Consider the following 18587-nt stretch of genomic DNA (forward strand, 5'->3'; position numbering starts at 1 on the left):
GAGTTGAGAACTATGAGCTATAAATAAAGGATTGTCATCTTATTTGAGTCTCCCCTAAATGAGTAGTGCTAAAATAGCGCAAAATAGTACTACAGTAGTGCAAAATAGCGAAAATTAGAGGACCACATTTGCGGTAGTGCTATAGTAGTATCATGTTGGCACTACATGGCACTATAGAAAAAGCGATAGTGAAGAGTAGTTATAACTAGTATCAAGTATACTAATTAGTGCTTAGTTGCACTACTGAAGAAGTGCGTCTGAATAGTAGCTCTAATGTAGATGTCATCTCTGCTAACACTTGCTAATATAGATGAGATTATCTGAATAGTGATAATTAGTGTCAATTCGCAAAGGCTGTTTTTCCAGATGTTCCCTCAGGACCCTATCTCCATGGAGACGTTGGCAGACCTAGGTACTGGCGAGAGAAGCCTATCGTGAAGCCGGGTACGTCGTACACCCCCAGTTATGCTGATTTTTCGTGCTCACTGCTTGTGCTAGCGTTACCTTTACCTACTCATCTGCGCCGCTCATTCATCACGACTGTCACGAACCCCTACTATGATGTACCTCGACTACGTTTGTGATTATCCTTCTGTGCGAGGCGGTCCATGTGCCACCAGCGAACACCTTGCAAGAGTTGCACTTCCAGATACCAACAGCCTGTTGGTTTGTGGAGCTCGAACGGGTTCCGAGATACGATACATGCGCTCTAATCATACAGGTTTCAGCCCAACAAGAAACTTTGCTCCGTGATTCACGTTGCCAAGAGGTCACCGGTGCCGTCATCCGCAGGTGTCGCATTCTCTCCAAACCCAGCAGGATCGGGATGCTTCAGCCAGTCGCCTAGGTACCTGCCATCAGTCTCTTGCATCCTGTTGTACCACTCGATATTGACCCCAAAGTTGAAGGGTGCGTAGCCGGGGATCTTGTCGCTAGACCGCCCCGTGTCGCGGACACGTTCAACAGTCATCCGGAGCGATTTGAGGGGCAGGGAGCCCTTGTATATCTCCGACAGCTCCCGGTATATTTTCGTCAGCTGTAATACAATTGTGAGTACCGATCCACATTCATTGTAAAAGCTGGCACACCTCATTAGATCGCCAGTTTGGCCTGATCACCTCAAAAAAACTCATCTTCGCCAGCTGTGGATCAGATTTACCTGTGATTCCAGCCTTCTCAGCCATCTGCCGTCGCCATTCTGTAACGGCAGCTTCGTCTCCATCGTCCTCTGGGCCGCTTGCTTTGTCGGACATTAAGTCCACCGTAACGAGTTCTCCTGGGTCAACACCATGTAATTCCAGGTACCTGGGCACAACACTATAGAGGTTGTCGCTTTTCTGGAAGGCGTCATGCAGTACACATCATAGCTCGTTCACATGACAATGGTAAGCACCTTATTGCGCCGATTTTGCCATCGAGATGCACGCTCATTTTTTTTGCGCTGCATCGCTTTTTCATGGTCAACCTGGCTATTGTATGCTGTTCGGAATCCACGAAAGGTGGTCTTGGCGCACTCGTGCAGTAGGGAATACGTCAGTTTGACGTTCGGGGCATTCATCCATGTCGCATGGATGGCAGAATGGTTCTGGTGAGTCATGGAAACAGATGTCGAGTAAAGTTTGAAAGTGCGTTGCCAAGCCGCAAAAATAGGTTAGTCTCTCACACTAGTAGCGCACAATTGTTATACTGATCACATACCTTTAACTGTTGCATGGAGACTTCGGCAACCCGGACGAGTAGGTCAGGGTTGACAGACTCATCAACTCGCGCCTCAAAATTGACCGCCATCCCTGGCATCTGTTCCCCCCACTTCGGCCATTTATCCTGTTTGCTGACACCCGTAACTAGGCGGAACTGCTGTCCTACAACGTTCTGCAATGTCGCACGAAGGTGAGTATGTGTCGCTAACCTCTGTGTACTAACATTGCCTAGAAGAACTGGCTTAGATGCGCACACATGTCTGTTCCTGCCGCCCTGATGGCTATCACCCAGTTCTCTCGTACGCGTTTCAAGGAAGGTCTGCGGACATCTATGTCCTGACAGACCATGTCCAGCCGACGCTTCAGACACGGTGGGGCAGATTCGCACCAGCAGGAACAGGTATGTTTGTCCCGCTTCTGGCGGGAGTATCCAGACATGCGGTCAACAAGTGGGGGATGCATACAGTGGCAGATCTGCCCACGAGGCAGTGCAAACAAGAGGAACACGGTTTGTGTGACGAGGGAGGAGTCTACTTACCGATATAACCCGCCGTGCCTGACGCTGCACGAGATCCAGGGCTCCATATTTTGTCTTCAACAGGACGAGCGGATCAGATTCGTCCTTCACAGCTGATGGGTCTGGCGCATATGGTGCGTCGTCCACTTCATTGTTCTCCATGGCAGCATTCCGGCCAGTGTTACGATGGGCAAGGCCGCCACGTGCCGCATAGAGCGGGTTTCGGTGGCCGCGTGCGAGGGTGGTGCGCGCCAAGTGGACAGGGTGCGTTGTTTCTAATTCAATATCCTCATCTAGAAGCTGAGGGTCGATGGTCGGACTGTCTGATGCAGGCTGAGATCGTCCAGTGTCCGACGGATGGTCACGGCATCCATCGGAACTGCACTTCAGTTGAGTATATGCGCACAAATAATATCTTTAAAAAATCCTCAATACTCACACAGACGTATCTAGCATTATTTGGGTATCGCGGCTCCCGCGCGCTCCCCTCTGAGTGGTATATGAGCTGCAAAAACAATATGGATAGGTGGTAATCACTTATGCGTGCCGCATATATTCGGATTGCTCACTGTGTTCTTCCTCTGTCAGGTTCTTCTCCTGCACATTGCACTTCACCATCAACGCGCGCCATAGAAAATGGTTGCCCTTGCGGTGGAGGCATGCCCGACTGAATCGCGGACGGGGTCCGAGCGCTAGTACCCACCCTGCCGGCCTCGCTAACCCTACTCTGCATCAGTGCTTGCTTGATATAATTGGGTATGTCGTTCCAGGTGTCTCGAATATTCGGGTCGCTGATATACTTGGGGCAAACGTCCATTTGCGGTGAGGAAGGCGGGAGCGGTGGGCGGGAGCGGTGGGCGGGAGCGGTGGGCGGGAGCGGTGGGCGGGAGCGGTGGGCGGGAGCGGTGGGCGGGCGCAGTACCTGCACAGGCAGCTAGTATGCGACGCGATTCGGTGGCGTGATCGTGTTCTTTGCTCATGTTTGTACCAGACATATGTACCCTAAAATAGATTTGACCTTCTTTGTTATTCATACTAGACTGCCTTAGTTACTTGCATGTGTACTAGACAGGATAACATGATCTATAGCACGCTCGTTGCATATTCGATTCGCTCATGTGTTTAAGCCTGAAACAGCAGGCATGTACGACCCCTCGACGAGTCCATCGATTCGAACCTCAAACAATAGACGTGTATAAGTCCTCAAATGTCCCATGCCTTTCAACCTGGACTCGGACGTCTATTCATACATATATCACACGATCTGCTCTAACGCAATATTTTGTTCAACCAACCGTCTGTTCAAAGTTGTCCTCAGCTGGTACAAGTTCTAATGGCCCGCTAGTTAGTACTCCGACCACACTCCGATTACATACTTATTCACACGTACTTCCCTTTCAACCAGGGGGTCCTTGAACGCGGTGATTGTTGAACCCCGAGGCAGCAGTTGGGGAGCCCTCTTCGATGGCGATGATGATGACGACTATGCACCATCTGAGCATGACAGCAACCAGATTCTGGACATCTCTAGAATCTGGATGGGACCCGGTTGAAGCTGCGCTTGAGGATTACGCCCCGTCAATCTACCTCTCGCAACGCCTGCGCCATGCGAGAGCGCCTAACCTCACCAGCGCTTCCGTGACATCCACCTGCCATTTGTGTGGTGCATTCCCTCCTGTTTCTTTGCGAAATCTGTCTTTGAACACTTGGCGGGTCGCATTGGAGCTGTACCGCCGCGATGCTCTGGCAGCATCTCAGGCAGCTTTCATGAGCGGGGAGTTGACATAGCCATGTAGTAGGATATATCCAAAGTGTACAGTAAACTAAAAGACCATTATGACTAGTACAGGGGATGTTGCAAAGGTTGAAGAACTAAGTACAGCGGGCCGCCACATCGCACACCGAGGGCGCCCTCCGACTCTCTCGGACTGCCTTGACAGGGACGTCGGGATGTGACACATGTCACCGATGGAGGAGTCACGGGGGTAAAGCCACCAGACGTTTGAGTGTCCGGATACCCCCGATTTTTCGTATCCGCTTCACACTCCGAACGTCTGGTCACGAGACTAAGGCTGGGGTCATAGCGACAGCAACGCGCCGCAATCTGATTTTCCGGAGAAGAGTTTTTGGGCGCCCCAAGGCTGCTTGAGTCAATGAGGTACAATTACAGGCACGTAGGCATACTTTTATGTACAACGTCAGCAGAAGCAGCAGCAGCTCATATACAACCCCAGGGCGCCATGATTGAAGAGCATGATGCGCAGCTGAGAACAGTCAGAGGGCCGCGTCATACTGGCAGCTCGCTGATGTCCACCTCTCTGGGACTCGGCGCGCCTGCCAGTGCTGGCGAGTCCTTGAGATCTCTGGTAGCCTCCGCAGCTCCCTTTTCGGCGAACTCGATGGGTATGCCGCCGTCGGTCGTGACGTAGTGCGAGGGCCCGTGGTAGCTGATCGTCGTCGTGAACTGCGTGATGGCTTCTCGCGTCCACGCCCGGCGGGACAAGACGCGCAGCGTGATCATCAGCGGGGACAGGCACTGCGCGCACGTCAACCAGACGCCCAAAGAAACACAGACTGCGAGGACGAGGGCACTCACCGTGAACATGGCGTAGAAGGAGAACGCGTAGGCGACGTCGGTGCCGAGGGCGTACGTGACGAGGTACGCGCAGCTGAAGAGCGTGAACGGGAGCGCGGACTCGACCACGATGGCGACGGCGCCGGTGTAGACGGTGGTGTCCGCGCCGTAGTGAAGCCGCATGTAGCGCTTGAAGTAGAAGATGCGCCCGCATATGAGGCCGGTGACGATGACGTTGAACGCGAACGTCGACGCGGTGTATGCGGTCACGGCCATGGCGGCGAAGCCTGCGAAGTAGTCCCCGTTCGGGCGCCCCGAGCCGTACAGGAGCCCGATTGAGAACACTGGGGAGGGGGTAGGTGAGGGAGTTGCTCCGTTAACGCAAGGGGGAATACATACCCAGAGACGCCACCCAGATGATGGAGGGGAAGATGATGACACGCCGGCTGTTCCAGACGACGAAACAACGGTACGTCTGTAGGCAGAGTACGGACATAGTTGAGCATGAGCGATAGGGACCATCTGCGTGCAACTCACCAGTAGCGCATCGCTCATTAGATTGCTAGCGACGCAAGCAGTGGTACCCCACGTCTGGTACCATATTGAAGATTTGTCCTGCATGTAGCCATCGATCCCGCCGGGATATGTTGGGTTGTTGATCCACATCATCTGGCCGAAAAACACTTGCGTAGTCCAGAAGATGGTGTTCAGAATGAGGAGCACCGTGCTGAACATCATCATGAAGTTGTCCATGAAGGTTCGTTTCTGAAGCTCCAGGAGTTGCCGAACCAGCATGAAGTACAAGACCAACTCGATCCCTATGGAACCCAGTGTGAGTTTAGCGTAAGGGGTATGGTTCAAGCCGGCGATTACTCACCATACAGGATTGCGTTGATGTAGTTCGATACATAATACGCGTTCTGCAAGAGTGATCCTGCCATTGGGAGAAGTCTGATCTCTGGACCGGCGGCAAGCAACAGTGCGTAGGACAAACCACGGAACGTTGACGGTCGCCTGCGTACTTATGCAACATCGGACAGTCGCGTAGCTCCAGATCCACAAAAGATTTTGTTGGAGAATCCGGTGCGTAGGCAAAAAGCAGCGCGATTGGCGCATAAGCGATGGACAGTAGCAGCGCAATAAAGCACCGTCTTGCAGCACATGCCTCCCTATGAGAAGACGGACCGGGAGCAGTGAGTAGGGACACTGGTTGCCGCAACATCCGGCATTATCGACCACAATTTCCACCCAGGTCAGCCCCCAGCCAATCGATATGATCCCGATGGGTCAGCCCACACAGGAAGGCTTGCTTCGAACACACTAGTTGGCGCAAATTCAGGCGTGAGGCGTGGTTCCCTGCAGATGCCATGCACTGATGCCGTAAGTGTGAGAATTCGGGAAAGTTTTGAATGCTTCCACCTTCATTACAGTATGGGCGGCTGATCTCCCCTTGACCTTTTATGCCAAAGTTATCAGCGACACTCGAAAATAGCAAGCAAGATGTGTCCTGCTGTGAACAGTGTGTTGCAAATAGACGTTTTCTAGCATTGTCGTTCTCAATAGAGGGAAGCTTGGACTGGGTGGAGACTCACCGGCAAATTGCTCATGTAACGAGCGTTGCGAGTATCCGGAGAAAAGAATCACCGTATGTTCCGTCCGTCATGACATACCGCAATAAGTGGGCCCGCACAACGAAACCGAGGCACAACAGCAGCTCGGACTACATCGCCATCAGGTATCGGACATCCTCATCTTCCGTAAATTCATTCCGGTCATATCGTGGTAGCCATGCAAGGTGACTTCGCCAGTTCGGATGGGCGGGCACTAGAGGATTCGCAGAGGTGCATAGTGAGCTGTGAAATGCAGTGCAAGCACGGGATCCACGATCACAGCACGGACCCGAGAGTGTACCTCGTAGCATCATCAGAGTATAGTTACGAGATCCGCTTAACGTCGACAGCAAGCGCTCCATTATTCCGAGTTCCTCTCCCCTGTGTACATAGCTTTTACCTTCTTTCACTTCGCAATGGTAAGACACATCTGACCTGACCTCGATAGAGCTAGCAAACTCACCTCGCGGTTGGATCGACATGTCGACAGCGGGCAAAAGTCGGAACCCAACACATGATGAAGTCATAGTACACATAACAGCGGTAGCCATGTATTGATACAGCATATAACATCCAAACATGCCAGCCGAATCAGACACCTCACCGCTGCTCCCTCGGTTCTGCACACACACGTCAGCCAACCAACTCCACAACAAGAGCAACATGACATGTGACGTACGTGACCACTGGATGTTCAATATCAGGTTATCGTAACCCCGCCCGTGCATCTTCTCCATTGCTTTCTGCGCAACAGCCTTTTCCTCAAAGCTGACGAACGCGAAGCCCTTGCCCGCGCCCGTCTCGCGGTCGCGGCCCACATACACGCGCGCAACGCGGCCAAACCCCCCGAACAAGTCGCGCAAGTCGTTCTCTTGAGTGTCCTCTGAGATGTTCGTGACACGGAGCGTGGGGAGATCGTCGCGCGACCCGCCGGGACGGCCCATTGACTCCCCAGGCCCACGTCCACCCCCACGCATAGAAGGAGGGACGTACTTGCCCCCCGTACTTGCTGTTGGTGCGGCTGCAGCGGGCTCTGCGGGGGTGCCGGTGTCGTCCAGACCAAGAGGAGGGGTGTCTGTAACGCAAAGGGCGGCATGAGGAAATGGGAGATGCTAGAGGGTACTGCGTTGCGTGACGTACCAGCACCATCCAGACCGGACAGTGAGTCCTTGTAAGGACATTTTGCGGTGAAGTGGTCGCCCTTGCACAGACGGCAGATGACCTTGCCTGCACCCGCCTTTGCGAGGTTGGTTTTGACGGCCTGCTCTGCTGACTGCTCCTGGGCGGCTGCCTGGAAACGGCAGGAAAGAGAGAAGGTATTGGAGAAGGCTCCGCACATGAGAAGGGAGAGAATTACACACCTTGTTGCCCGCACTCAACTTCAACGCAACGTTCTCTCCGATGGTTGTGGTTGCGCGATCCGGGCCCGGCTTGTTCCCCTTCTCCTGCCCAAACTTTGACCATGCCTTCCTCTCGGCTACGGAGTGGTCCACTACCGCCTTCTGCAATACACGCTTGATCTTCCGCGTAATCTGTACAGTCGATACTTAGAGAAGGGTGCCATCAGATACTGGAGAATCCTAGACACTCGCCTTGACTTTCTTGCCCTCATCGTTTATCGTGTATTCCACAGTCGTGCGAATGCCATTCTCGTCAACGAAATCCTCGCCCTTTGGCTGCTCTAGAAAGCACGCTGGTTAGCTCGAATGGAGCTTCCAGCATCAGAATCTGGCTCACCGAGCTCATCGACTTCGTCCGCCCAGTACGTTTTGGGTGCGCTGAGACAGATAAGTCAATTTCCAAGCCCACGAAAAGAGGCGAAGAGGCACATACGTGCTGGCCATAATGATCGTGTAAGAGAGGGAGAGTGCTGCCTGGCTGATCCAGGTTAGCAAACAAAATCTCTACGAGTCACGATCGCGTGACGGGGAAGATAAGGAGGAGACTAACTGTGGGAAACATGGTCCGAGGGCAGCTGGTCACAGTACTTAGAGCTTAATTGGTAACAGGCATCGTCACACCTTCGTGTATCGCTTCGACTTACGCCTCTTCTTCCAAAGCTATACGTTCGCCTACTTCTGCTTTCCTGCTATTCGGCTTTCGAGCTTGTTGCGAGCTGATAGCAGCCACTAACACTGGAATGGCGTCAGCGGGACAGTGAGCAAAAGGTCGCTATCCCGATACTGCGTTATTGAAATCCTAAATGCGTACAATTCAGGAGGCAGCAAAGACCCACGTCCATCGAAATAAATGGCGCCTCTCCCATTTTAGAGTCGTCGTCTGAGCTGCTTAACTCGCTCGAGGACCACGAAGACGTGGTTTCCTGGATAAACGACATCCTCGGTGTCTCTGAGGAACCTACAGATGCCGACCGACCTGCAGCCTTGACGGAGCTCGACCGACGCGTCTCGCATCTGGTCGGGACCTTGGAGATTGCCTCCGAGGACACTTCTGCCCAGGTCGACCGGCTCATTGAGGACATCTCGCGCGGTGCGTCCAGGCTCACGTACGACCTCCATTTCATGCGTGAAAGTGCGCTTTCCCTGCAAGGCATTCTGGGCAATGTCGAGCTCAAGTCCAAGTCGTCTCTCGGGACGGAGACGGATGCTGCGTTGGAGAGACTTCACTACCTCGACACCGTCAAACGGAACATGGAGGCTACACGAGAGGTACTACGGGAGGCGGAGAGCTGGAGTACACTCGAGAGCGACGTCACTTCGTTACTTGGGGAGAAGAACTACGAGAAGGCAGCGGAACGGTTATCCGAAGCGTCGAAGAGTATGGTCGTATTCGAGAACACACCGGAATATGAGAGCAGGAGGACCCTCATGGTCAGCTTGCAGAACCAACTGGAGGCGTCGCTAAGCTCTGCCCTCGTCGCTGCAGTCAACTCACAGGACGTCGCGGTGTGTCGCAACTACTTCTCCATATTCGCCAACATCCGGCGTGAATCAGAGTTCCGTAACTACTATTACGGGTCGCGACGAGGCCCACTCGTGGAAGAATGGCAGCATACGCATCTCCGCGACTGCGATCCGACTTCACCTGCCGAGCCATCCTCCATCACTTTCTCGTCCTTCCTGCCGACTTTCTACGCATCTTTCCAGAGGATCCTGCAGACTGAAAGGTCGTCCATTCCTGCTATTTTCCCTGATCCTCGACCGACGCTCTCCGCCCTCATCACCTCCACTCTTTCCGCCCTCCAGCCATCCTTCTCTCAGCGCCTCGAAGCGGTGTCGACCCATTACGGCGCCGTCGCACTTCCCCAGCTGATATCGGCGTACCGCGCAACCGAAGAGTTCGCAACCGCTACCGAGAAAATTATGGAGAAGGTCAGCTACGCAGTCCCCATTCCCTCTGGCGAGAAGCCTGCAGGACGCTTGCGCCGCCGCTCTTCTGCGCGTATGTCGCTTTCGATGGCGCGGCGCACCACCCGCGCTTCGATCAGCGGAACTGGTGCTCTCGCACCTCTGACGCTTGATTGGGACCAGGAGCTCTTCGAACCCTTCCTTGACTTTCAGGTGGACTACGCTACACTGGAAACACGCTTGGTTGAGGATGCCCTGAAGGGCGCGCTGGCGGCCGAGTCTCGGGGTCGCGTCGACAATGCGCGCCTGCTACGAGAGCGCGCTGTGGACATCTTTGGAGTTGCCGAGGACGCTATAGGGCGCTGTACGGCATTCACGCATGGATACGGGGCGCTGGGTCTCGTGCAAGCGACAGACCGCCTCTTTGCCGCCTTCGCGGACGAATCAAGGGCTGAGATTGGGTCACGGCGCAGTGGACAGGGCGGCGGGTCCCTTGCTGCATCCACGTCTGGCGAGGACTTGTCAGACCTCGACTACACCGCGGAGGATTGGGCGGACATTCAGGCCCTGCTACACTTTCTGGAGGCCGTTCGCACGCTGCTTGACCGGATGGTCATGTTCGAGTCAAAACTTCGTGCGAGTCTTGTTCAGATCTCGACGACGTTGCGCCCGGCGAGGAACGACCCTGCGGGCATATTCGTGTCGGGGGCGAACAGGGGAAAGCTTCAACTGCTGATGCAGTCCGGTCTCAACTCTGCGGAGCTGCAAGAGCTATTGAATAAAGTCGACCCGGAACCTTCTGTCCCGCAGACCGCGCGGGGCGAGACGTTCCTCACGCCTACTCCTCCGACGCCGGACCCCCGACGGTCCCCGCATCTTTTTGCTAATAGCCCTCCATCCCTCGCGCCTCCCCCACCTCTTCTTACGGGTGGCCGTAGCGCGATATCTGAGTTGGCGAGGGTGTGTCAGCAAGCGCTGCAGGATACCATCCTGTCCCCTCTGCACAAATACCTTGCGTCGTACGCATCGTCTTCGCTATGGTCCACGCCAGGTGACCCGAAGGCGAGGCGTCCCGCCACTTCAGGCAGCGCGCTGAGCGAAGTCCAGGTCCCCACCTTCTCGCTCTCGCCCAGCAGCACTATGCAGCACGTCGCGGAAGGATTGCTGAACCTGCCGCGGTTGTTCGAAGTGTACGCGGATGACGATGCGCTCGCCTTCTCGCTCGAGACTCTCCCGTTTCTAAATGCAGAGATGCTCCGGGGTCTGACGGAGCCCCCGCCCTCACTAGAACCGTCGCTCTCGTCGTCCAGCATCTCGCACAACCGCCGATCCTCCTCGCTCTCCCTGAAAGCTTCCCCCGTCTCCGCCGGGGGCTCCCCAGCGCCAGCAGCACCTCCCCCCGTGCTCACGCCAGAGGTGGTTTCAGCGGCGTGGCTGTCGTCGCTCGGGCTCTCGCTCGTGTCTCGCCTGACGTCAGACGTACTGCCACGCATTCCGAAGCTCACGCCTGCGGGCGCGGCGCAGCTTTCGTCGGACCTTAGCTACCTGTCAAACATCGTCATGGCGCTCAACGTCGAGTCCCCTGAGCTGGAGAAGTGGCGGGAGTGGGTCGACCTCGACGACGCGGAGGGTCGTGTGAAGGTAAGGGAGGCGAGGGAGGCGCTCGCTCCTGGGGAGAAGGAGGATGCGGTTATGGCTGCGGTCGTTAGGTTAAGGGGGTGGGTTTAAAGTGCGTAGTCGTTCTCTTGAGTTCAGATATAGACTTGGCGGTTTGAACCGTTGAGTTACTGGCTTAAACAATACCATCGTTTCCTTGCCTGGTTTGAATGGAGCGGCTGTGTATCCATTCATCTGATCCGGCATGTTGCCATCTGAATGAAAATTGGCGGAGGGCCATTTCGGGTATGGTGCAAAGACGGGTTCATGCCACGGAGGCCGTGGTCCCAACGCAGTGATAGCGTCGTCGCTGGACACTGCTCCCCAATATAGTTAGTGCAACCTAGGGAGTGCACCGTCGTGAACATTGGAGATAGCTGCTGAACGGCGTCTCAGTACTCAGTAGTCGCACCGGTGGAACGACTAGACAGCATCTTCACGCTGTGAGATCTTCCCTCCGTCAATGCACCCTTAAGTGAGTCATATCCCCAACAACCTGTATCGGCATAGAAGGACGTGTATGTGATAGAGGAGATTGAATGACACGTGTGATGAGATTTTCAGCGCATGCCACAGCAAAACGTCGCTTGCCCATAGTCGACAGTCGAACGCACGTTAGGTTACGACAATAAGATAGTGTGAATTATAATTAGCCTGGAACGAATGTAGAGTCATTACAGCCTCTCCGCAGAAAGCAGCAGAGGTCCAGCTAAGAGACCTTCTGCATGCATCAGCTCTCGTCCAGACCTGCTGCGTGGAGTTGCGCATACGACGGCGGCAGCGTCTCTACCACGTCCGTGTCGTACCCAGCCGGCGTGAACATATTCGCGTCCGGGTCCGCAATGGGCCCTCCTGCCAACCGCACCCCACCATCACGCGCCTCCCTGAACGTCCGTTGTACCCAAGGCGACTGTGGGGGAGACAACGCTCCTGAAAAGGACATGTTGCCTCCTGACGAAGACCCGGCACTGGTCGCGAGCGACACGGGAGCGGCCCCATCCGCCCTGCCAGGCATTGGCCGCATCTGCGGCCCAGGAAGGTACGGCAGCGGGCGGTCAGTGGCGGAACTGCCTCTCGGGGATGAGGCTTGATCAGCGCGAAGCTTTTCCAGGAATCCGGCTGCGTCTGCGTCTAGAGGTTCTACGTTATGAGTGTAGTGTGAGAAGCCTGGGGACGAGAGCGAGCTGTCTGTGGAAGGGGGGCCGCGCTCTGAGACGAGGGGCATCCTTGACCACGAGTCTGGCGTCTGGACGGCGGGGCTCGCCAGAAGTTGGCCCTTCGAGAATTGCGCCGCCTCTGGGGTATGGGCAGCTGGACGTAACATGTAAGTCCAGCCGCAAGCATGTGTGAACATCACAAAACATACTATCATAGGGCATGGCAGCCGACTTGTCGGATGTTTGAGACTTACGTCGCATTCGAAGCCACCAGAATGCAGCAAGGAGCAACGCGATCACACCAACAACGCCAACTACGACGCCGACGATGATCGACGTCTTCGAAGACGACCCCGTGGCGGCGGGAGCAGCAGATAGGCCGGTGTTGCCGTCCGTAGTGGACCCAGGACTCGGAGATTGAACGGGCGCGCCGCCAGTTGTCGACGTCTGTGGTGTCGAAACAGACAAGTCCGTTGGGGGCCTCAGGACTGTCGTACCGGTAGTCATGCTCGAGCCAGGGACGGTTCCCGATGAGCTAGTCTCAGGACTCGTGGAGCTTGTGGTCGAGGCTGTCTGCGTCTGGAAGACTGTGGAGAGGTGTTGAGAAGTACTAAAAGGTGGCGCGGCCGTTTCTGACGTAGTCGAGCGCGGCGCAGATGTCGTAGTTCCTGGCGCATTACTGGTGACAGGTGCAGAATCCGCGGTCTCGTACTGTACGAAGTCCAGCCAAAAGATGGCGCCGAGGTTCGTAATGGTGAGCTGATGCTGCGTGGGGGAGAGGTCTCCCGACGTGTATACGAGGTTTTGGTACGTAATTTGCGGCACGAAATCCTCGCTCAACCATAGCGTCGGCGCACCGCCGTCGACGGAGAATGAGACGTTGGTGAGGTAGGTCCCTGCGGGTCGGCGAGTCGCGAATACCTGAATCTGCGTGCCTGGAAAGCATTCGTAGGTTAAGGGCGGAAGACAATGAGGTACTGTTACGTGCGGATTGTGTCCGGATGAAGGACGCACCGATGAAATCGAAGGATACGCTCGCCCCGCTTTGATTCGTCCAAGTATCGTGGTGCCCGAAGGTGTTGGGGTCCCCATCCGGTACCCATAAGCCGGAGTAGAACATGCCTGCATCAGTGTCGTCTGCCGTCGCCACTCCAGCACGGGCGAAAGGAAAAGTGCAAAGCAAGAGTAGGGACAGGATCAAATGCAGCAAAAGCATGTCGTAGAGACCGGACTGCAGCCGGAAGGAGGAGCATAACCTGGTGGGACGGCCAGGCAGCGTCACAGAAGGAAGGGAGGGACGAAAAGAAGGAAGATGACGAGAAAGAGTGTGATGATCGCGGGAGAGAGACCGCAACGGCGAGGGCGGGCGGGATGCCGTCAGTCGTCGGGTCGCGTGCGGGAGCGGGTGACCGTCATCAGCTCGCGCTGACGATGATTCCGGGTACAGCGGCCTATGGCCGAAAGAATCTGTGTGGGGAGTATGTAGGGCTTTCCCAATCATCCATCGGCCGCCCCCGGGAATGGGCGGGTGATCAGCGTCGTGTAACTCGTTGCCGCCGCATCATTCAGTGACCCCGAGATGGGTTTAGACCACAAGACAACTAAGTTCAAGAGGGACAGAGCTCTCGCAACGGACCTGGATATTGCAAATAGCGCCGCGAAGCCGGCAAGGATCGGTGAAATTGTTTATGGGCTGCTCATGAACATCTGCAGTTCAGCAAACTCGAAGGTGATCGCGCTGCCGTAAACGATGACTACTAACCAATCGCCTGCTCTTCTCTACATGAGTGCGGTATGACGAGCATGTTCAGGAGAGACGAAGCGGGCTGCGAAGCTATAGGCGGAGTAGCCCTGCGCAGGCAGACGCAGAGGGAAGCTCAAGCGAATCGGCCTGCTTGATGTCTGACTGCAGCATCATTTCACAGCAACTAGTACTGGGTCAGGCACGGAAAGACGTATGAGGGTGCGTACACTGCGTACCTTCTGTCGCAAATTCTTCAACTACCAATGTTGGCCGTGTGCAAGCCGTGGGGGACTCAGTCCTGAACCGTCAGCTCAAGGCCTTACTCGCTCTTCGAGTACATGATGATACGCATTTGACAGAAAAGGTGATGGCGGGATAAGGCGTTCAAGTTTCAAATGAGTACTGGAGCCGGCGCAGTCCAAAAGGTTTGGACGCTCGAGGAGGAATATGAGGCGCCCAGACACGTGGCTAGTAGCCTCGTGCTCGTAACGCACGCACATCCACCAAAGTCGGGAGTCGGGACAGCGCAACGAGCCTCCTCATCAGAAACCTCCGTGCAAGACTCACGGACAGAATATGGCGCTTTGTGCAGACATACAGATGCCACGGATTGGTCCCTGTCGAAGACTCCGAGGGCATGACGGTCTATGCGACGGCCATTCGACGGTCAGTGTGTCCTTAGGTGGTCTGCCGTAAGCGATATTGATGTATCTCAATCATCGCACCCCGGACTCGTGAGCTCGTCTCTACCCGACGTCGGGAAGCAACCCCAGCCTCGCGTCCGCCACGCCGACCTACGGATCTATCTCCATCGAGGAGCAAGACGCGCGCGTTCACTCAAATGGCAAGTTGTCATCCTCGCTGTTGCTGCTAGCATGCGCACGTTCGGTAAGTACTGGATCCCTTAATACGAGCCACGCCGTCGCGCTCGGAAATTCGGGGGAGGACCCGATCGCGCTGCCAAACCTCTATCGATAAACCCAGTACTTGATACCTCAGAGTGCCCCCTTCTCCGGCGATAATGAGGGACACATGACCGCGAACGAGGAGCTCGGCGACAGGCGGAGCACGCCACGAGGCACTTCCCCAGGGAGAAAGGACCGGAGGTACGTACACATGTATGTATGTACATAATGAACGTTCCGAAGCCTTCGGGATCCCGAGTTCGTGGCGTCGCCCCTGGCACAGAAGACGGTGGCCTGGAAGTCTGATTGGCGTCGCAGCTATCAGCGGTGCCCTTGAATCCACGCAATTGGCGTAGTGGATGGCACAGCTCCATAGCGCGCGGGTCAGAGGACAGAATTCGGACGCTCTGTCCTGGACAGCTCGTTTCAGCCTTTTCGAAAACCGCAGGACAAGGTGCGATGCTCCATCGAGGAACTCACGCGACAAGTTGAAGGGATGAGAGAAGTCGAAGAAGCTGCGATTCAGACGACTACTGTACACATACGAGCGACTCTACAGGCACGGTCGACGAAGCGTCCCGAATACACCCATGTTCATTTCGTGCGTACACCGTGGGCGGAACACGCTCAGAACTTGACCTTGGCGACGGTCTCCCAGAAGCCCTTGCCCTGCGCCTCGGCGACCTCGAGCTCGAGCGCGGAGGGCTTGCGCGAGCCGTCAGCGCCCGCGAAGGTACCCGCGCCCCAGGGAGAGCCTGCGATGATAAATCAAGAGCGTCAGCGCATCGCTCGCCAGGAATAGCAAAGTTTACAGGATGAGAGGGTTCCGTAAGGGTCGCCGGCAGACTAGCGTGCAAATGACGCGCATATAGCCGCGGAAGCGGGGGGAGTGCGGACGGGCGAACGAACGAAGGGAAGAACGGAACGGGTAGGCTAGACGGAAAGGGGACACTCACCACCGTGGACCTCCGTGAGGTTCGTGAGCTGGCCGAACGTCTTTGCGTACCCGAGGGGGACGTAGATGATGCCGTGGTGGGTGAGCGTCGAGATCGAGTTGATGACGGTCGACTCCTGGCCGCCGCCGGGGGACGAGGTGGAGACAAAGACGGACGCGTACTTGCCATGGAGCGCGCCCGTGGCCCACAGCTGGCCGGTCGCGTCCCAGAAGGCCTTCCACTGGCCGGGGAAGTTGCCGTATCGGGTGGGGATGCCGAAGACGAACGCGTCGAACTGGGCGAGGTCGTTCGGGGCGAGGATGGGGTAGTTGGGCTTGGGGGGCGCGTAGAGCTTATCGAGGACCTCCTGGGGGAGGGTCTCCGCGATCCTGTAGGTTCAGAAGGCATGGTCAGATCGGATGAGAGCGTGATCGACATTGAAGTACGCACTGGTAGATGGTGGCAGAACCGCCGCCGGCCTGGATACCCTTCTTCACGGCCTCCGCCACTATTTGCGTAAGTGAGCACAAGACGGAAGAGGGATAGGTAGGAGATATAACGTACAAGTGGCGACGTGGCCGTACATGGAGTAGATGATGATGGCGACCTTGGGGCTAGACATGGCTGTAGCAGGTGCGGGTTGGATGGCAGGAGCGGGGGTAGGTGCAGGTGCGGAGGAGGCGGGGGAGGACTTGGACTTGGATGCGGGCTGAGTGTCTTCTGAGTGGTTGTTCTTAAGCCTCTTGCCGGGGAAGCACATTCACGAGGCTGTTGGCGAGATGCAAGACGATAGCGGCGGGGACAGGGGACTCCACAGGTAGGTTTTATACATCGATCGAGCGTCTGCGCACCCGAGGCCGTCGTGAGACGTTCACCCCCTGATCGGGGAGGTCGTTCTTCTCGAGAACTCGAATCCGTAGCCCAATATGGAGCCAGACGCGCCCCCGTCACCTCACGCTCCTTATTCCCGCCGCGCCTCCGCCTGCCGTACACTCACTGGGCACCGAAGGCCTGCGCAGACATTGGTGGATCGCCCGGAGATAGTAAGCTCATAGAGCGCAACCGCGGCGTGGACGGTCGGTCGCAGAGAGAGCAAGCGGGTCGCAGCTAACGTCATGGACGGGGCAGGCGCGCATGGGCGAGTAGGGTGGCTGTGGCCTCCCCTGAGTGTTCGCCTCCCAAATCGGGCAGGATTCTCTCGTCCGCGGCTGTTGTGGCTGGCGTGTCAACTTCACCCGCCCGGGCCTTGTCCATTTCCGGGCCCATCCCGCCCACGCCCGCCCTCGCAGCTCTGTTCTCGCGTAGCCGTCCAGCGACGACGATGGCGACCCTTGTCTACTCCTGGCCCTTTGCTCACACACACACTCACGCCGCTCGTGACGGCGTTGCCTCCAGGTCGATTAACCGTGCAAGTTGCCTCCAATGGTCATCATCCATCGTCCGCTTTTGGGCTGCGGTTCTCCGCGTCCTGCTCCATGGCGTTCTCCGTCTTACGCCCATTCGAACGCTGACTCACCCAGACTGTCAGCTCCATTAGCAAATCCATGATCGAACTTACAGAGCATGCCTCTCCAGCCCGCAAAAGCATGCAAGACGTGCTGCGTCCCGCTCAGTCCATGTCGAAGCTATCCCGAAGTTCCTGGAACAGGTGGTTGATTCGGTTGAGACTCGCGCGAGGCTTGGTCAGCACGCCCGAGCTCAAAAGTAATGCTGCATGCGTCAAGACCATTCGTAAGGCGAGGTCAACCTTCGGTCTAGCACTGCTGGTCACCGATGCATCGTAATGTTCCGTAAGTGGCGAGGCGAGTGTGTGTCAAGCCTTGACACAGTCTGTCAAAGAAAGATGAAACTCAGGTCGCATAAATTCTCTCCGAGTCAGCACATTCGCTCAATGTATACGTGAGATTGAGGCCCCGTTCGGTATGTCGGATTAGAGTAGGATACATAAGTAGGTTCAGTTTTCCCCGCCAGCAGCCAAACCGCCAGAGCCCACTCCCATCACTGAGCGGCTACGGCGTTTTTGGCTGATGAACCAACCAACCCATCCTTATCCTATCCGACCTACCGAACGGGGCCTGAAAGATATGTCTCATAGAGGATTCGAACCTCAACAGACCTTTTGGCAAGCGGTTTTTTCAGCGCCTCGCCCGTTCTTCTCCAAATGAGGAGTCCGGGTCTATTGGCCATCTGGTGCTAGATGTTTCAGGGATCCTCCGCGCCAACCGAGCTCAACCTTCCTCGATCCTGTGCCTACGAGAGACGGTGACTGGCTGGCGATGCGCTGAACGAGATGTACTTGTTCTGGTCTGCTCGATGTAGAAGCACATTGTACTGAGGGGTAGTGGTCCTTTGCAGGTATGAAACCTTCTCATCCTCCCTCTGCCCGTCTCAAAGCTCCCTCTCACCCTTCGTCCCGCGTGGTAGGGAGGTCTCAGACCTGCAAGGCCTGCTGACCCTCACTTCAGTAAACCTCGTTGTAG

General features: G+C 56.0%; 6 protein-coding genes across 6 annotated transcripts; 1 reads left to right on the forward strand and 5 right to left on the reverse strand.

Moving 5' to 3' along the window:
- Positions 1-754: 754 nt before the first annotated feature.
- On the reverse strand, positions 755-2673 carry DICSQDRAFT_129899 (uncharacterized protein; the record flags this gene model as incomplete). The annotated part of the gene is made up of 6 exons (XM_007370434.1): positions 755-1036; positions 1089-1337; positions 1394-1585; positions 1699-1872; positions 2239-2596; positions 2657-2673. The coding sequence occupies 6 exons, from the start codon at positions 2671-2673 to the stop codon at positions 755-757; spliced, it is 1272 nt and encodes a 423-aa protein (XP_007370496.1).
- Positions 2674-4390: 1717 nt separating this feature from the next.
- DICSQDRAFT_112627 (uncharacterized protein) lies at positions 4391-5733 on the reverse strand (the record flags this gene model as incomplete). Its single annotated transcript, XM_007370435.1, has 5 exons — positions 4391-4753; positions 4814-5136; positions 5192-5267; positions 5330-5610; positions 5670-5733. 5 exons carry the CDS (start codon positions 5731-5733, stop codon positions 4505-4507), a joined length of 993 nt encoding a protein of 330 aa, XP_007370497.1. The 3' UTR covers positions 4391-4504.
- A 1269-nt stretch (positions 5734-7002) lies between these two features.
- Positions 7003-8246, reverse strand: DICSQDRAFT_129901 (translation initiation factor 3, RNA-binding subunit; the record flags this gene model as incomplete). Its single annotated transcript, XM_007370436.1, has 7 exons — positions 7003-7022; positions 7082-7477; positions 7543-7693; positions 7764-7934; positions 8001-8083; positions 8140-8180; positions 8236-8246. The coding sequence occupies 7 exons, from the start codon at positions 8244-8246 to the stop codon at positions 7003-7005; spliced, it is 873 nt and encodes a 290-aa protein (XP_007370498.1).
- Positions 8247-8481: 235 nt separating this feature from the next.
- Positions 8482-11525, forward strand: DICSQDRAFT_140955 (uncharacterized protein). Its single transcript, XM_007370437.1, has 2 exons — positions 8482-8559; positions 8621-11525. The coding sequence occupies exons 1-2, from the start codon at positions 8543-8545 to the stop codon at positions 11436-11438; spliced, it is 2835 nt and encodes a 944-aa protein (XP_007370499.1). The 5' UTR covers positions 8482-8542; the 3' UTR covers positions 11439-11525.
- Positions 11526-11894: 369 nt separating this feature from the next.
- On the reverse strand, positions 11895-14811 carry DICSQDRAFT_140956 (uncharacterized protein). The gene is made up of 5 exons (XM_007370438.1): positions 14504-14811; positions 14286-14451; positions 13538-14216; positions 12733-13458; positions 11895-12677 (listed from the first exon to the last, which is right to left on the reverse strand). Exons 3-5 carry the CDS (start codon positions 13737-13739, stop codon positions 12097-12099), a joined length of 1509 nt encoding a protein of 502 aa, XP_007370500.1. The 5' UTR covers positions 13740-14216; positions 14286-14451; positions 14504-14811; the 3' UTR covers positions 11895-12096.
- A 988-nt stretch (positions 14812-15799) lies between these two features.
- On the reverse strand, positions 15800-16867 carry DICSQDRAFT_150233 (uncharacterized protein; the record flags this gene model as incomplete). The annotated part of the gene is made up of 4 exons (XM_007370480.1): positions 15800-15927; positions 16129-16496; positions 16558-16615; positions 16672-16867. The coding sequence occupies 4 exons, from the start codon at positions 16865-16867 to the stop codon at positions 15800-15802; spliced, it is 750 nt and encodes a 249-aa protein (XP_007370542.1).
- Positions 16868-18587: the final 1720 nt, after the last annotated feature.

This window comes from Dichomitus squalens, assembly GCF_000275845.1.
Source record: "Dichomitus squalens LYAD-421 SS1 unplaced genomic scaffold DICSQscaffold_68, whole genome shotgun sequence".
Lineage (NCBI taxonomy): Eukaryota > Fungi > Basidiomycota > Agaricomycetes > Polyporales > Polyporaceae > Dichomitus > Dichomitus squalens.

Bases quoted from the DNA above. Each gene is read 5' to 3' on its own strand.
- DICSQDRAFT_140956 (XM_007370438.1), bottom strand. From the start codon at position 13,739: ATGCTTTTGCTGCATTTGATCCTGTCCCTACTCTTGCTTTGCACTTTT. The intron at 13,459-13,537 runs GTGCGTCCTTCA...AATGCTTTCCAG, and splicing joins CGTATCCTTCGATTTCATCG to GCACGCAGATTCAGGTATTC. The intron at 12,678-12,732 runs GTATGTTTTGTG...TGTTACGTCCAG, and splicing joins GGCTGCCATGCCCTATGATA to CTGCCCATACCCCAGAGGCG.